This window comes from Gobius niger (genome assembly GCF_951799975.1).
Source record: "Gobius niger genome assembly, chromosome: 2".
Classification (NCBI taxonomy): Eukaryota; Metazoa; Chordata; class Actinopteri; order Gobiiformes; family Gobiidae; genus Gobius; species Gobius niger.
The window spans coordinates 36,035,112-36,051,576 of record NC_136853.1 but is presented as its reverse complement, the minus strand read 5'-3'; the positions used below and the strand labels follow the sequence as shown (position 1 = coordinate 36,051,576).

General features: G+C 39.4%; 1 protein-coding gene across 1 annotated transcript in view; it reads left to right on the top strand.

Annotated features, from left to right (window-relative positions):
- Positions 1-10,738, top strand: part of LOC306959435 (copine-8) — a 122,226-nt gene extending 111,488 nt beyond the window's left edge. Inside the window, exons 17-20 of the mRNA XM_079551546.1 lie at positions 1,719-1,821; positions 4,655-4,712; positions 5,314-5,387; positions 10,097-10,738. Coding sequence (XP_079407672.1) covers positions 1,719-1,821; positions 4,655-4,712; positions 5,314-5,387; positions 10,097-10,285 — 424 coding nt within the window. The 3' untranslated portion in view covers positions 10,286-10,738. The remainder of the gene's footprint in view (positions 1-1,718; positions 1,822-4,654; positions 4,713-5,313; positions 5,388-10,096) is intronic.
- Positions 10,739-16,465: the final 5,727 nt, after the last annotated feature.

Genomic DNA, 16,465 nt, shown 5'->3' with positions numbered 1-16,465 from the left:
CCTCAGCCATCAACGTAAGAGCTGCATCTCCGTAGCAGCCAATCATCGCCCTCGGTCCCGCTTTTAAGCCCCAGCAATCATGGTTCGTTCGCTTCCCAGCTGCGCTGCGACTCACCTCCGCCCCATCTCTGCCTCTTCCGTCCACGACTTCTCCCTGCTGCAGCTTCATGGGTCTTCTATACCACCACCAGTGTCCAGGCTCCGGGGAAGACATCACTAACTACAAGCTGTTCATCCATACTGACTTTCATACATCAATGTCTACCGCCGGGGTCTGATCGCCAAAACTAATATACATACATACAATAAATCTTCCTAATCACTGCTTTTGTTTGAGTCTATCCGGGTTGAAATCATATTATCATATGATTTTGATGAAGATCAGACCACATTTAGTGGCCAATTTAGGCAGAAATGTGACAAATTCCAAAGCGTTCACCTAATGCCTGATCCCATCAGATCTCACATGCTAAGTGAGGAAAGGCCTGGTCAGTACTGGGATGGGAGACCGCTGGGGAACATGAGGGCGATAGTGCGAGTGTGAGTGTGTGGTTGGTGGTGGTCGGAGGGACCAATGACACAGATTGGCAGCTTCGCTTCCCTCAGTCTACCAAGGGCATCTGTGGCTACATGTATTACCATCACCAAATGTGGAGTGAATGGATAATGCATGGAAATATCACTTTTCGGTTAAGATGGACACTTCCATTACATTGCAAATGAGGGACATTTGTAAGTAATGAGGTGAGACTGAGACTAAATCATGCACACTGGGACAAATTAAAAATTGCCGGCCAAAGAACAGTTTGAGTGAGAAGATGGAATAAGGGTAGAATGTCCATTATGTAGATGTTGAGTAAACTACCCTGAAGCAGATACACATGCACATTCTCTTTGATAGCAATATCTGAAAGTCTCATTTAAAATTGGTGAAAAATTGGATCTAAAGCTCACCATCTCATCTGTCAAATGGTGCCACAAGGAACAGAAATCTACTGTTTTGCTTCACTGGCATAAAATACATTAAATCATTCATGGAAAAGTCTGGCCATAGACCACATAACATGATTTGATTTGATTTGACATAACATAGGCCAGTCTGTAGATTAGAATGAAGGGAAATTGTCATGTACAATCACATAACACAAATAACTTTACTTACTTGACAGCTTTGACTATAATGGATGGAATTAAATCAATCCAACATTGCTTTGATATGAGGAATTTCTTCTTTTTTTTTTATTGTAGTCCTGATGTATTTTTTTTTCTATTTCATTCAATCCTTTGAATAGGATGATGAATGATGTTAAGTGACGACTGTTACCATAGAAATAAAAAAAAATCAAAAGGGGCGGCCTCTGGTGTTGTGGTGAAGGCTGCTGCAGATATGGTGGAGCACTGTTCTCTCCAAATGTTGTCCCTCCTTCAATAATATACTGAATGTCTCTCTATTTTCACCCTGTGCTTTTCTGTCAAATAACTAAAATGGATCAAAACAGATTATTGTGTCTTTTGAATCAGGAAAAGCACTCAGAATGGCGTTTACTTTTGACATTCCTCCCCATTAAATATTATGAAATTTAATATGTTGTTTAATAGTCTCAAATAGTAAAATGATCTAAGGTAATGAATGACTATTCAGGTTGCAAAAAGTATCCTTTAATATCTCTCCCTCTCGTGGTGGGTAAATCGTTTCCTCTCCTGTGTGGTTTGTGCAGGTATGCGGCCTCAGTGAAGGACGGCTCTCAGTACTTTGTTCTGCTCATCATCACAGACGGAGTCATCTCAGACATGGCCCAGACCAAGGAGTCCATCGTCAATGTAAGCGATATAACTTCATCAGGTTTGATTAAAACATGGTCTCCATTGACCTTATGTATCATCACCGTTATTCTTGTGCTCTTTAATCAAGTAAGTAATAGATATGGCAACACAACATTGATTTAAAATGGATTTCAAGAGGAGTAACAGTTCAGGGTAGAATGTTATACATTTAATGTTATCAAAGTAATCTGCTATTTTGGAGTGAGCGATACTACATTAAAAGAGATAAAAATGCAATGGAACTATTGGTAATGAATGACCTCTAAGTCATGAAAATGTCAAAATAATTCAGTTTGAACGAACTGAGAATGTTATCTTCATTGGTTTAACATTGCACAAAATCTGGAGCACATGTAAATAGCGCTGGGTACCGTTTTTTTTTTTTTTTTTACGATATCGGTACTTAAACTTTTTCCGATACCTAAACTAAAACATTTGTCTAGAACCAGAAAACAGAACAATAATGTTCATTTATTCCATAAAAGACTATTTCTTTGAAATTTGTATCATTTATTTGAGAAATAACCAAGTAATTTCCTTTAATCATCTCCCTGGACCCATCAGAACTTGGTCTATAATATTTTTTTCGGTGTGTTATACCAATACTTTTATTTATTCGATACTAGACATGAGATATACATGAGATTTGGGTAATGACCGAAAGGACAAGATTGCGGATACAAGAAGCCGAAATGAGCTTCTATCACAGGGTGGCTGGGCACATTCTTAGAGATAGAGTGAGGAGCTCACGTCAAGAGGACCCAGCTGAGGTGGCTCAAGCATCTGTGTGGCCCCCAGGAAGACCCAGGACATGCTGGAAGGACCATGTCTCTGAGCTGGCCTGGAGAATGCTAAGACACATGAGTCTGACCTGCCTCCTATTTTCTTAGACTAAAGTCTACAGATAGATTTCAACATTAATTTAGATGGAAAATTACACATTACACGGCACTTTTTAAATAATTGCGGGTTGTACTTTGATCATTATTACAGTATGAGCTTATACGTAGGTGTTATTATTCTTTTATTAAAATATATTTCATGTAAAACAAATAAACTCAAGATAATCTCAAATTTGAACTACCGTCAAGGAGAAGGGGAGAAGCAATTATTTTCTGTAGAGCTCTTTTCACATTACACAAGTCAGTCAGTCTTCCGCACAGCGATTTTGAGCGAGTTATTTATATGTTTATATCGTCGCGTCTTGACTATTGTAACTCGCTCTATTGTGGGCTGGACAAATCCTCACTCAACCGCCTACAACAAGTCCAGAACGCTGCTGCACGCTTACTGACAGGGACAAGGCGGCGGGAACATATCACTCCCGTGCTGGCCTCCCTCCATTGACTGCCCGTCAGCTATAGAATTGACTTTAAGATCTTGATGCTCATGTTAAAATGTCTTCATGGATCTGCTCCTGAGTATCTCTGTGAGCTTTTGTCTGTTTATGCCCCAGTCAGATCAGTAAGGTCTGTGAACCAGCTGTCTTTGAACGTGCCCAGATCCCGCTCGATCTCCCGCGAGGAGATCGAGCGTTTAGTGTGGCTGCTCCCAAACTCTGGAACAGTCTCCCCCTAAACGTCAGAGCTGCTCCAACCATAGAAACCTTTAAGACTGCCCTTAAAACACATCTGTTTGCGTTGGCATTCAATTCAAGCTGAGCTGTATTATAACTCTATTGTGTGTGCTTCTCTTTTTGTTTTGTACTGTGTACCTGTATGTGAAGCACTTTGGGCACCTAGTGTTGCTGTAAACGTGCTATACAAATAAAGTTGACATTGACATTGACATTGACAAAAAGCTTCACACAAGACAAGGGGATTTTTTCATACATATTTGATTTGCTTGTGTTTAAGAATATAAACACAAGGGTTTACTCATGAGCTTCTGAGTGTAATTAGCTGACAGCCTGGTCACATTTATATGCGCTTTTCTAGTGCTTTACATCCATTCACACTCTCATTCATACACCACTCTCGTCAGACACTGGAAGCAAAATGGGTGAAGAAAAAAACATGGGGAGTAGTCAGAGATATGTAACAAACAAAAAAAGAGGGTATTAATGCATGTGTGTTCAGATGCAGAAAAGAATTGTGGCTCAATGTATATTAAAATTTGAAAATGTACATATATTTCATCACAATCATGAATTAAAAATACATTCATCAAATTGCTGATGCGGTCTTGTAAAGGAGCCCTACATGTACAGTGACAGTGTGCTCTTCCTATACCCTGAGCACACACTTCATTACTGTCACGACAAAGCACACACTGGAGAAAAGGCAACATTTACACCAAATCAAGAAATGAACAGCTAACAAGAGCCTTTTTCCTCTGGAAAGAACCAAAACCTTTAAACTCGAACCCAATGAGAGAGCAAAGATCAATGAATAAACTCTGCCTGACAGACACAGGAAGAAGACTTTGTCCTAAAGGGATCGCCAAAATAAACGTTTCGGATCAAATCATCCATCTCATGCTGCCCTGGGTTACCACATTACTCATACAGGCACATAGACAACAACAAGCTGCAATGCATTTACAAGACACAACACAACACCCTACACCAGCGAGCACATGTCATTTGTAAGCTGTCAGGGAGTTGGTGTCTATAATGTTATTCAGAGTGATGTGTCGACCCACGCAGCGCTCCAGGAAGTGCCATATGAGCAGGGCATCAAAGAAGGCACACTTGCTCACATTGTACAGTATGTAAATGTATAGGCGAGATATACAGTGAGATGGAGGTTCAGTGCTGTCACTCACATGTTGAGCCACGTGATTATTCGCTTTTGTATGTCAACCAAATAACAGAGTCTTTGTGCTCTAGGCCTCCTGTCTGCCCATGTCCATCATCATTGTGGGAGTGGGACCGGCTGAGTTTGATGGTAAGAAGAGCCTGGACTTCAAAAAGTAAAAATGACTTGAGTTCAGAATATGTATCATAATTAACCAGATATGCTTATGTGCATGCAGTGTGAACCATCTGTCTCCCTTGTGCAATCTCCTCCTCAGATCTTGATCACAGAAGCAACAGGGCCTTAATGTAATGCAACATCAGTGGCCCAGTTACTCAGAGCTCAGAACAATAATGACTAGAGAAACTAGTTTAGGGTAAACAAGCCCCTCTGGAGGATATGGACAAATTATTGCAACTTAAAAACATAATTGAGTGAGTTTTTAATATTTTTGAGTTTTTAATATTTTTGGTAGTTTGTTATTCATTGCAGATTGTCTGGTGATGATTTTTTCCCCCTTAATTAGATTTTTTTTGTCACCTAAACAAATAATTTGAAGACTTGTGACATGTGAGAACTGCATTTTGAGAAGAAAAGAGTCATGAATTCAAAAAGGACAAATATAAGGACAAATAAGCAAATCTATATGAAATATCGCTCAAGTGGAAATGATTATGGTGGGATGGAAGGGTAGCTTGAGTTTGTATTTCAAGTGTAAAAAAATGTAATTTGAATGTCTTGTTGCCTGCAGCGATGGTGGAGTTGGACGGTGATGAAATCCGTATCTCCTCCAGAGGAAGATATGCAGAGAGAGACATTGTTCAGGTGTGTAGCAATTCAACACTCATGTATTTATGCATTTTATTATGTGTTGATGTAATAGAACAGACAAAACCTTAAAGGATCTGTATCATGCTTTATTAGCCATCCCAAAGTAAACTACAGACATCTATATGATATATTGTACCTCTACCACTATGGGGTACTATTTTTTTTTTTTTGGCTGATAGTCGCCGAATCCCGGAAAGAAATTCCAGCTTCGGGCGAGTGGCCTCTTCTTTAGGAAGGTTGAATAAAGTCCTGCACCTCTCAGAGCCAAACGCACTTTTCTCTGTGACATTATCGTTAGGTAAGACAAATGAATCAGTGTCCAGAGTAGGTTAGAAAGAGCTCCTTCTTCACAACTTTCAGTGTAAACATGACATCTGTCCAAACACTCAGGGGTGCGTTTGTTTTCTCCGCAGGGGCAGTGCGGACCCCTCAGGCATTTCTTTCTTACAATAGAAATAATGAAAAAAGCTGTTTTATAAATTAAAATCAGGTCGTAAGACACGATATGTTCTGTTCTAATTTAAACTAAAACAAGACTGAAATTTAACTAGATTAGATTAGATTAGTACATAACCACACATTTATAAATTCAATGCATTGTTTTCTATTGATATAGTCGATTTCAGCCAGGAAGACTTTAGTAATGTTGCGATATATTGTTGTTTCTTGCAAAACGGATATATTGCATCACCTGATATTGCGATACAATATATATATTTTTTTATATCTTGTGCAGCCCTAAAGATAATAAACATAGACTTACATGTCTTGATTATAAGACTTTGTAAACAAAGCAACAAAAAATCCACTGCTCACCTCCAGCTACGATTGTCACTTTGAACGATCGCACAGTGGAGACCAATGTGCAATGTTGCATCTAAAAATCTTAAAAGACAAAAAAAAAAACAGTGTACACAAGCCATAAGTGAGTCACGCCGCAGCACCTGAGCCAGTCTGTGCCAAACCTGCTCACCTCTGCCCTATAGTGCACAGCGGAGCAGCTGGAAGCGCAGACCACCCACACACATCCATACTAATGTACCATGTCCTTTACGCTCATACAATGGACCAGTCACAGATTGAACCCCCAGTGCGTCTAGAGTTGCATTAGAAGTGTTAACTCCAGCAGGAGGTCCGAAAAAGTCACACATATAAATAGCATATGTGGAGGAATGTAAAGTTAAAGAGGAACGAATAACTGGAATAAAAGATTCAGAGATCATTCATTATTATGTAACAACCATCGAAAGAGTAGCTATGCTGGTGTGAAAATGTCTCCATTGTTTATGACTTTATACTCAGGTTATTGGGCTATTGGTTACTGACTTCCCATGCACACACACAAAGTAAGTTAATTGGTAGAAAGTTGAACAGTCCTACCATCTCATTAGATCCTCACAAATTGAAAGCTTAGAATTATTTGGCTATAGACGTAATTTGTAGGATGCACCGTAACCCCTTTTTCTCAAACCGATAAGAGGTCTCACTAATACTGTGTGCCATTATGCGAACAAGGCGTTTCTTTTTTTTTTTTTTTACTGTATCTTGTTCATAGTAAACGGTGCTAGATATCAGTAACTTTGTTTGTTACATTTACTTCAGCAACTTTTTCAATGATTCAATGATTCTTTTAAGAGAGGTTTAATCAAAATTTTACTTTGAACAAATCAATGTTATTTTAGGAACATTTATATTTATTTTTACACTGTTCCAGAATATAAGTCGCTCCGGCCTTGGCAACTACCTGGGCATGGAGGCGTGACTGCACCGTTGACAAGCCTCTTCCGGCAGCACATTTTTCAAGCACCCATTTGTGAACTCGTTCCTCGAGCAGTGGCTCTAGCTTTTAGACCGCGATTAGCTATTTTTGTTGTCTTGATAGCAGTAAGAGTAACCTCGCTGGTCCCTCACAAATTTGTCGCTCACTCCAAACTTTACAGTTTTTTAAATTTTCAGTGGTACAGTAAGCAAGTAAGTAAGTAAGTGCTTTATTTATTATCGTGCAACCATACAGGAGTAGCAGATACCGGGACACAAGCCTAGAGTGCCCTCTAAAGGCTGTCAATGTGAAAATAATAAACGTGAAATTATAAATCACCCCCAGCCAAACTATAAAAATAGTCAGGAAAATGTGGTACTCGCTGACGCCTACGATCCCACATCTCAGCCCGACGGGGCGACGGTGGCGCAGTTGGTGAAGCGGGTCGTCTCGTGATCGTGGGTTCAAATCCCAGCTCCCGCAAATGCACACTGTCATTGTGTCACTTCACCTTACGTATATTGGTGTATGAATGAGAGTGTGAATGGGTGACTGGGTGCTTACTGTAAAGCGCTTTGGGCCTGATAAAGGTAGAAAAGCGCTATATAAGTTGAGTCCATTTACCATTCCCCCAGTTCCCCTTCAACTGACAGGTTCGACGTGAAGCATTTCAATCCTAATCCTAACCTTAGCCCCAACCTTAAATCCGTGGAGAACACTATGATGATACACAGCAGGGGAACATGGGTGCCTCTCACTGGGGTTTTCTTTAAGCCAATCAAATCAACGCACAAGTTTGAACATGGGTTTATTATTTTAATTAGAGTGCAGAGTCTGCGTCGCAACACACTGCCTGCCTGCCATGTACGGCCTGCCTTTTTTTCTTGTTTGTTGACTGTTGTTGAATGCCATCAAATTAACAGTTTTGGTATCACCCATTTCTTAACACGAATGTGCAGGAATTATTAAACTCGTGCTTATCGCGTCTTTTGACCTTTATCCCCCGACCGTCACATGTTCAGCTCAAACTATTTTCTTGGTCTCACGTGGGCGAAACAGTGGCGCTCGTTAGCATTGCTCGTTAGCGACCTTTTTAACAAGCTCAAGTGCACATCCACTCTTACATAGACACAAATGCACACACACACACACACATATTAGTATGAAGAAGAGACTCGGTGTTAAAGTAACTAAGAACAGCTCAGCCTACAGATTCTCATTTATAATAAGAAGAATAAATTTTTTTTGCTGCCTTTCTAAGCACTCAAGGTGCAATGCACAAACAGCCAGTTAATTACCTGGTGTGACAGAGAAGAGTGCATCGCGCAGCATGCATGGTCTTTCAACACAAATTGGCCCTAGTTATCTTATCTTATCAGATTATTCTCTAGGATGAAACATAAGCCTATTATCTGTAAGTAAAGCGACACGTGGAGATTATTAGGAAGGATATTGAGGTGAGAAGTATCTTGCCTATTGACGATCGAAAATGCTCACGCAACACTCAGTCTACCACCCCCGCAACCCCTACTGTTTCCCCAGGTCTGAAATAAATAAGTGTTGTGTTTACATTTGTGCTTTCCTTTGATTGAATAATATTCTATTATTTCATCAATTTACAGTCCCACAGTCATTACAATTGCATGGACAAAGACAAAACCAAATTACGGGGTTTGCATTCGTATTGTTTTCAACATTTCGTGGGAATGTCTAAATGTATTGGCAAACTTCAACTGAAATGAACTATTCCCAGTTATTTCGCTTTTTGATTTGCATGTAGATAGACAAATAGACAAAATCTGACAAATAGAAATGATTGCAGAGAGCCACAGTGGCGCAGTTTACAGATTTTGTCCATTGATAAGACACTGAATTCCACTGACACAGCCACCTGCACACTTTGCTCAAAAACAGGACTCAAAACCTTGAACACTTTTTTTTGCACATTTGAACAACCCTGACACTCATAGCACACTTTATTCAAAAAGAGAAATAGGAAATATTACAGTACCCCAACACAATTCTCAAAACTAACACATAACCATAGCTGAGGTGGCTCGGGCATCTGTTCCGGATGCCTCCTGGCCGACTCCCTCGGGAGGTGTTCCGGGCACATCCTATTGAGAGGAGGCCTCGTGGAAGACCCAGGACACACTGGAGGGACTATGTCTCCGAGCTGGCCTGGTGTCGCCTGGGGGTCCCCCCAGAACAGCTGGAGGAGGTGTGTGTAGATCGGGAAGTCTGGGCATCTCTGCTTAGATGGAAAGCGGAAGAAAATGAATGGATGGAGGGAACACATAACCACTCAAAACTATAAAAAATATATATATATATATTGAGAGAAAGCCAGTTCTCAAAATGGTTCCCTTACAAGATTGACCATATTAGCAGAATAGAACAATAAATACATACTTTTAATGATACAATTGTCTCATGTAAAGCGCTTTGTGACCATGTCTGTGAAAGGCACTATATAAATAAAGCTCTTCTTCTTCTACATTCAAACCTACATTCTCTCCATGCACAAATTAATCATAAATTCATAATATCTCTCAGCTCTCTCATTATTGTTTTTTTTCTTTTACCTTTGGATGCATATTGTCATTGCCACCACAAAACAATTCTGAAGCAACATGGACAAAGCACAAAAGATAAGATAAGATAAGATAGACTTTATTGATCTCAGAATGGATACATTTACACATACAGCTCTTAGAAACACTCAGGGTGTGCAAATAGGCAGAAAATGTGAGAAAATAAACAAAAAACGATTAAAGCAGGACCCGAACCTGATATCTCTATGTTTACCACAGTATTTTAGTGTGCTATGCTGTACTGCACTGTAGAATCAGATTGCTTTGTCACTCCAGAGGGAATCGTCTTTCATAGCAATCATAATGAATGAAAACTCTTGACTAGTCATGCTGTACCTCTCCTTTTCCAGTTCGTCCCGTTCAGAGACTACATGGACCGGACCGGAAACCACATCCTCAGCATGGCGCGGCTGGCCAAGGACGTCCTGGCGGAAATCCCAGACCAGTTCCTGTCCTACATGAGAACCCGTGGGATCAAACCCTCGCCGGCTCCGCCCCCTTACACACCTCCAGCCCAACCGCTCCAAACCCAGATCTGAGTGCCGGGGGGAAAACCAGTAGGGACCTCTACGTATAAGCGCCAACAGTGACTTTTGACCAGAAATATTTCCATCGTCGTATGGCCTGCTCTCGTTATTGTTGATAGCAGCGGTGTTTCTCGAGTTGAGGAAGAAGCGTGAGGGTCGTACTTTTAAGCAACGGAGAAGTCGATGAGGGTCACTTTACTTCTTATTGTCAAGCATTCCTGTTTGTGTCTGGAATTGTATGCTCTATTTTGACATAGACAAGGGATCTGAGGATGTTAGGAGTCATTTATGTCGCCATATGTTCAAAGATGAATCTGTTGGATATTAGATGAAGAGTATATTGAGTTGTGAATTGAATGTCTCCAGGCAATGAAGGAAAAACGTGATTGAAATGATCTCTTTGTAAATATCCTCTCTATCTCTCCTATCTCTCTCCTATCTCTCTCTTTCTCTCTCTTTCTCTCTGTGTCTATCTATCTATCTATCTATCTATCTATCTATCTATCTATCTATCTATCTATCTATCTATCTATCTATCTATCTATCTATCTATCCTACACATGTTTACAGTAAATGCTAACAAGGATTTACAGATATCTTTTATACATACAGTTCCTAAAGCTTGTAATACTCTCTTTTCTTTCACTCTTTCTATCTCTTTTTATCCCTGGCACGTGTGTCAGGCAGCAACAGTGCAGGTCCTGGTAGCTCTTCTGTACCGTACTGTACCGTGCTGTACCGTACCATACTGTAATCTGGTGTTGGTAAAACTTTTGCATGAGTGTAGCTCAGTGCATGCATATAGTGGTCCTGCACTACCTCTTCTCCCATTGTCTGAATGTGTACGTGTGAGGAGTGAGAGTCTGAGAATCTGTCTGTCCACAGTCCACACACTGTAAAAAGTCTTAAAAGTCTATTTTCCTACTGTCTTAATGGCTCTTTCCCTCTTTACTTTGATGTTTGTCCAATATAGAGCAGTGTTTCCATGCAATTTTTATCACCAACTGTGTTTTTGAAATGTAACTGGTTATCCCTTTTTCAAAGATATCTGGCATGCTGTGCATTTTGGATATGCGAAGGATTATGAAGTTCTGGTTGTTGTATTACAGTTTCATTTCAGCGCAGTAATTTTGTAGCACTTTGGTCTGATTGATTGATAGTATTATGGATTTATTTTGTAGCTCGAAAAGGTTGCGTTTACGTGACCTCACAATATTCTAAACAGCCTATAGTTTATACTGAGGCGGTGGGAAGCTATGAATTCTATTACGGTAACCATGGTAACGGGTATTATGCCTAATATCTCTAATTCCTATCCACATGAAACAATAAGTGGTGCAAGTTCAATGTCTTTACTGTCTGCACATATGAACTAATTATTTTCTCATAAAGTTTTCCAAGAGCTTTACCAAAACACGAGTGTGATATTGGCCACTTGAAAACACTTTCAGGCAAAAGATGAATATGACAGGATTGGACCTAATCCCCAACAAATAACGATCAAGATGACCATTTATATATTATCTGTTTGGGAGATTTCTTTCAGAAACTGTTTTTCTCCCATAGAGTTGTATTAGCACCTGCCCTGCACCCGACACTTTGACATCATCACAACCTAAAATGTGAACGCCACCTATTGGTTTGAGCCCTTTTATAGCTTTTTCTAGTTTATTGTAATTTTAAGTCAAAACAGCAAGCCTGTGAGAGAACAGAAATGGTCCATGGACAGAGCCCTGGGGAACACCTTTCAGAAGTTTTAATACAATTACATACATGGGCCTCATTCATGAACACCTCCTTTTGAATTGCCTTGTGTACAAAATGCGCGGTATAAATAAAGTTGCCTCGCCTCCTTAAGAAACATCTTAAAATCCGTACTTACAAAGGCAGTGTCAGGAAACTGCGCTAGCTTCACAGCACGTTCTTAAGTTGTTCTGAGTTTGGTCAATCTCAACTTGGTAGCGCGTGTGTGTGAGGACTAATAAGCATTTGTCACTGCCATCATTCACCATAAGGACAAAAAGTGTGCTGCAAAAGACCGACAGAGGAGGATATGAATGACAAAACACAAATCCAAAACTAATAATCAAAAAAATCCTGCGCTCAAGGACCCACCTAAACCTTTGGGCATGCAAATTTTCTCTCATTACAAAATGTTTGAATCAATATACTGTATAACCTGTACATCGTGAAAGGCTTTTCCTTTTCTTCTTGCGGTCAGTCCCTTAAATTTCAATTTGAATGAGGACCCTCTTGAAAACAAGATCATCTCAAGGGGGTATTCCTCTTGAAATAAATAAATGTCAAATAATAATGCGGCAGCAGCAGCGTGACATTCCACCCGCATAGCTGGAAAGTGGAAAAGTGGCTCGTAGGTCCTAAGATCGAGGCTGACGCTCGTCTTTATCAAATAGCCTTTCGTTCATGCAGCGCTTTTAATGCTATTTGTGAACGGCGGCGTTCAAAAGTTTTAGCAGTAATACATTAGTGCCATTAATAAAAGTACAATTGATGTTACCAACTTATTTATGAATAAAGGCATTTGTAATTTATGATTTTTATATTAAATTTTTTTTATTGATTAAGGCATGATTTAATATGTGCAAATATGTATGACTCAGAATGTTGGAGCATGATCATGAACATAACTGGAGATTATTTTGTACGTCCTGAGTGTTTTCAGGATTTGTTCTTACAGAGGAAACTTTTTTAGCTAAGAACGAGTTTTCTGAATGTGAAAAACCTTCCTAAGGCAAACAAACGTGTGTGTAAGAATGTGTCGTGAATGAGGCCCAATAGCTTTTCAGAAATATCTATATGTTAGAAATTGAATGGAAACACTGCTGCTGTACGTCTGCCTCTGACTCCATTGAGTCCTGTCTCACTGTGTGTCCAAATCTACATCCCTGCCCATGTAGAAATGTAACAGCAGCTGCTCTCAAACTAAATATGGTTTGAGTAAAAAGAGCCCAGTGGTCAAAAATGCAGAGAAACATGTTTTTCCTAAGTTTGCTTCATCTGTTTTTTTTTTCTTGTGACTGTTTTAATTGCACCTTTAGCTTTGATATAGCTTTTTATACATTTGTTTTACTGTGCATATTCGTATGTGCCAATCATGTGTAAAGAGGTGAATGAAAATCACCAAGTCTTGATTTTATTGTGAAGAATTTGCTAATTTTGTATAGGAAGTCGAAGTATTGTAATGATTGAGTGAAAAAAGTGAATGATGTTTATATGTTAGTATGTAATGATTTATATGATGAATGTTGAGATGGGTTCTTACGAATAAATGTGAAGTAGATTACTACAAATACCTGAAAGGATCATCACAAACAAGCTACAATTCTATATTTCAGGGATCTTACATTAACTTGACTCCATTTGGTCAAACATTTTGGCAAGTCCTTGTGTGCGTAGTGTGGAAGGTTTTTTCAGCTTGTGAATTTTAACCGTCTTTGAATAATAAGCTGCCACCAAATTTCAGTCACTGAAGTTTCAAACACACAAGGACATTGTTTTATTTTATTTGCTTAAATCAGGGTTTATTCCTTCAATGCTTCAAATGCAACACTCTAAATTTCATGTCAAATTGCAGATTAGAAATGGACAATGTGCCTTTGTTCTGTGTACTGAAATTCAACATTCGGAGAGGAAAATCTGAAAGAAAGAAAAAACACCCCAGACATCCTGGATACCAAGGCGTGAATAATGATCTGTGTGTCTGAGGAGAATATAGACAGGAATTGGTCTCTGTGTGTAGGATTTACTGAACGGAGGTGTTAAGTCAAGTCAAATCTGAGAAGGTAGATTGGACGCTCTTCCTGATGGTTTGGTTTAGAAACTCACAGGACTGACTGCCCATGATATCCCAGGATGTTTGGTGTGAATGTTTTCTCTGCAAATTTCACACTCTGGTTTATTCAGGACGTTCATGTTTAGTAGGTACCTCAGAGGGAGCTCGTTTGAGTGACGAAAATCTGCAGATTCCAAAACAAATCTGCTCATATCCAAATTTATAAACAAACTTTTACTACATACCGCATACACACTTCTTAATTGTGCATTATGTATCCAACCAACCAGAAACCCTAAAAAACAAGCGGTCCTGGAGCGTTATAGAGGCCACCGGGATGGAAAGTAAAGGCACTGACAGTATATACACAGTGAAAGGTCAAATGCGCACGAAAATCAACTTCTTTCCCCAGCATAAAACGTTACATAATGCACCATAAGAATATTGAAAAGACATATATATACATTGAATATTTAAGAGGCTAGTCTTAAATAGTTGAAAGGGATATTTCAGGATTTTTGACATAGGGCCTCATTTCCTAGTTATCTAGAGTGTTGTTGATTTCTGGAGATATATTTATTTTTTAATTCATGCAGTCCTTATATTTGAAGAGTTTAGTGGTGCTAGGCTAGTGCTAAGCTAGCGCATGTCTATGGTAACTAGTAGCCTGCATTAAAAACCTCTTCAAAATCATGGGGTAGTCCTCCAAACGTTGCCATATCTGATTTGTAGAATCCTTTGTGAATTCAACATGTATAGATACAGACAGCATCTCTGGAATCGCCCATATATGGTCATTTTTGAAAACAGTTAAGGGGGAAAACAATTTTGAAAAAATTTAAATTTTCTCTAATTATTCAAAAACTACTTTAACAAACGCTGAATTATGAATATAGTTTCTACTAAATAATGATACAAAGACATGGGGAGGAGCAAAGTGGTTCAACAGCCCATAAATACATGAATAACGGAGAATTCTAACTTGATGCTACATGTTAGCATCGGGCTAATGCTAACGGTTAGCTAGCGCTTGCTACAACTGCTGTTTTTTCACTTCTACTGAACAATCTGTTGCGACAAAATATCCATATGGGCCCGATTTACACTTGACTTTATTTAAGTGTGATAAATAAGTTGATATTCCACCAGAAAATGGCTGAAAAGAGTGGAAAATTGTGTTTCTCTAAAGATTCTATTTTCCCCCTCGGCAAAGCCACGCCCCCTTCTATGACGAGGTGCCGTCTGCATGTCGGCCGCAGGTACACAAACTACTGTAGATCCGGTAACCTAGCAACCAGGAAGCTGATGCCGCTCAAATTAAAGTTATTTTAAAATGCAAAAAGGTTATGTTTAAAACGTATTCAGTCAACACAAACGTTTATATCGGTAGTCTGGTGTTATAAGTGATTTGCCTCAGGTGCACTGTGCTTGGGTCAAACTGTTTTTAATGCAGGCTACTAGTTACCATAGACTTGCACTAGCCTAGCACTAGCCTAGCACCACTAAACTCTTCAAATATAAGGACTGCATGAATAAAAAATAAAAAAAAATCTCCAGAAATCAACAACACTCTGGACAACTAGGAAATGAGGCCCTGTCAAAAAATCACGAAATTTCCCTTTAAAATATAAAACACTTGACATTTAAATTTCACAATCTGACGACAAAACTCTTCCATAGCCAAGGACGAAGTAAGATTTTGTTATGAAAGTGTAGAGCGTACATTTTGCTAATGAGCTCCAATATAACGACACACTGTACATTGTTCATTTAGACCGAGCGTGTGCCAAGCTCACATGATTTTAAAATGAAATAATTTCAGAATGATCTCTTTCACTGTAACCATAATTCCTAGTCTTTACTCTTGATCTGGTCTGTTTTGGTGCAGAAGGAACTTGACCCGATATTCACCCAGTGTTAGGCTACTCCTACCTAATACTAATACCAGAGCAGTTAAGGGATTCTACTGCTTTTTGTTTTCCTTCCACATCCCTTTAGTTTATGCTGCCACACTTTCCCGAATCTTCCATGCAGTGTTTTGCTGCTGTAGCACAATAATGCGATAATGCCAGTCGCCCGTTGTTGAGCAATTACAGTTAAAGCTTCATTTAACAGTTTGGGTTCAGATCATGAGGACTGTGGGTCAAGTACTGCACATCTTACCGAGCTGTTAGCGTTCTCAGGCATCAGGGGGCGAGACCAATGTAGCTTCAGTGATTAGGACAAGCGAGAACATACTTTTGGGGAGAACCAAGATGGCATACCCTCTGGCTTTTACAACGGCAGCGTTATGTCACATTTTTACAAAACAGAACTGGCCTTATAGTCAGACAACGTGATTTCTAAATGCTAATCTACCTCCTGACGTTTTCTGGATCCTATTTGACATTTTCACTCAA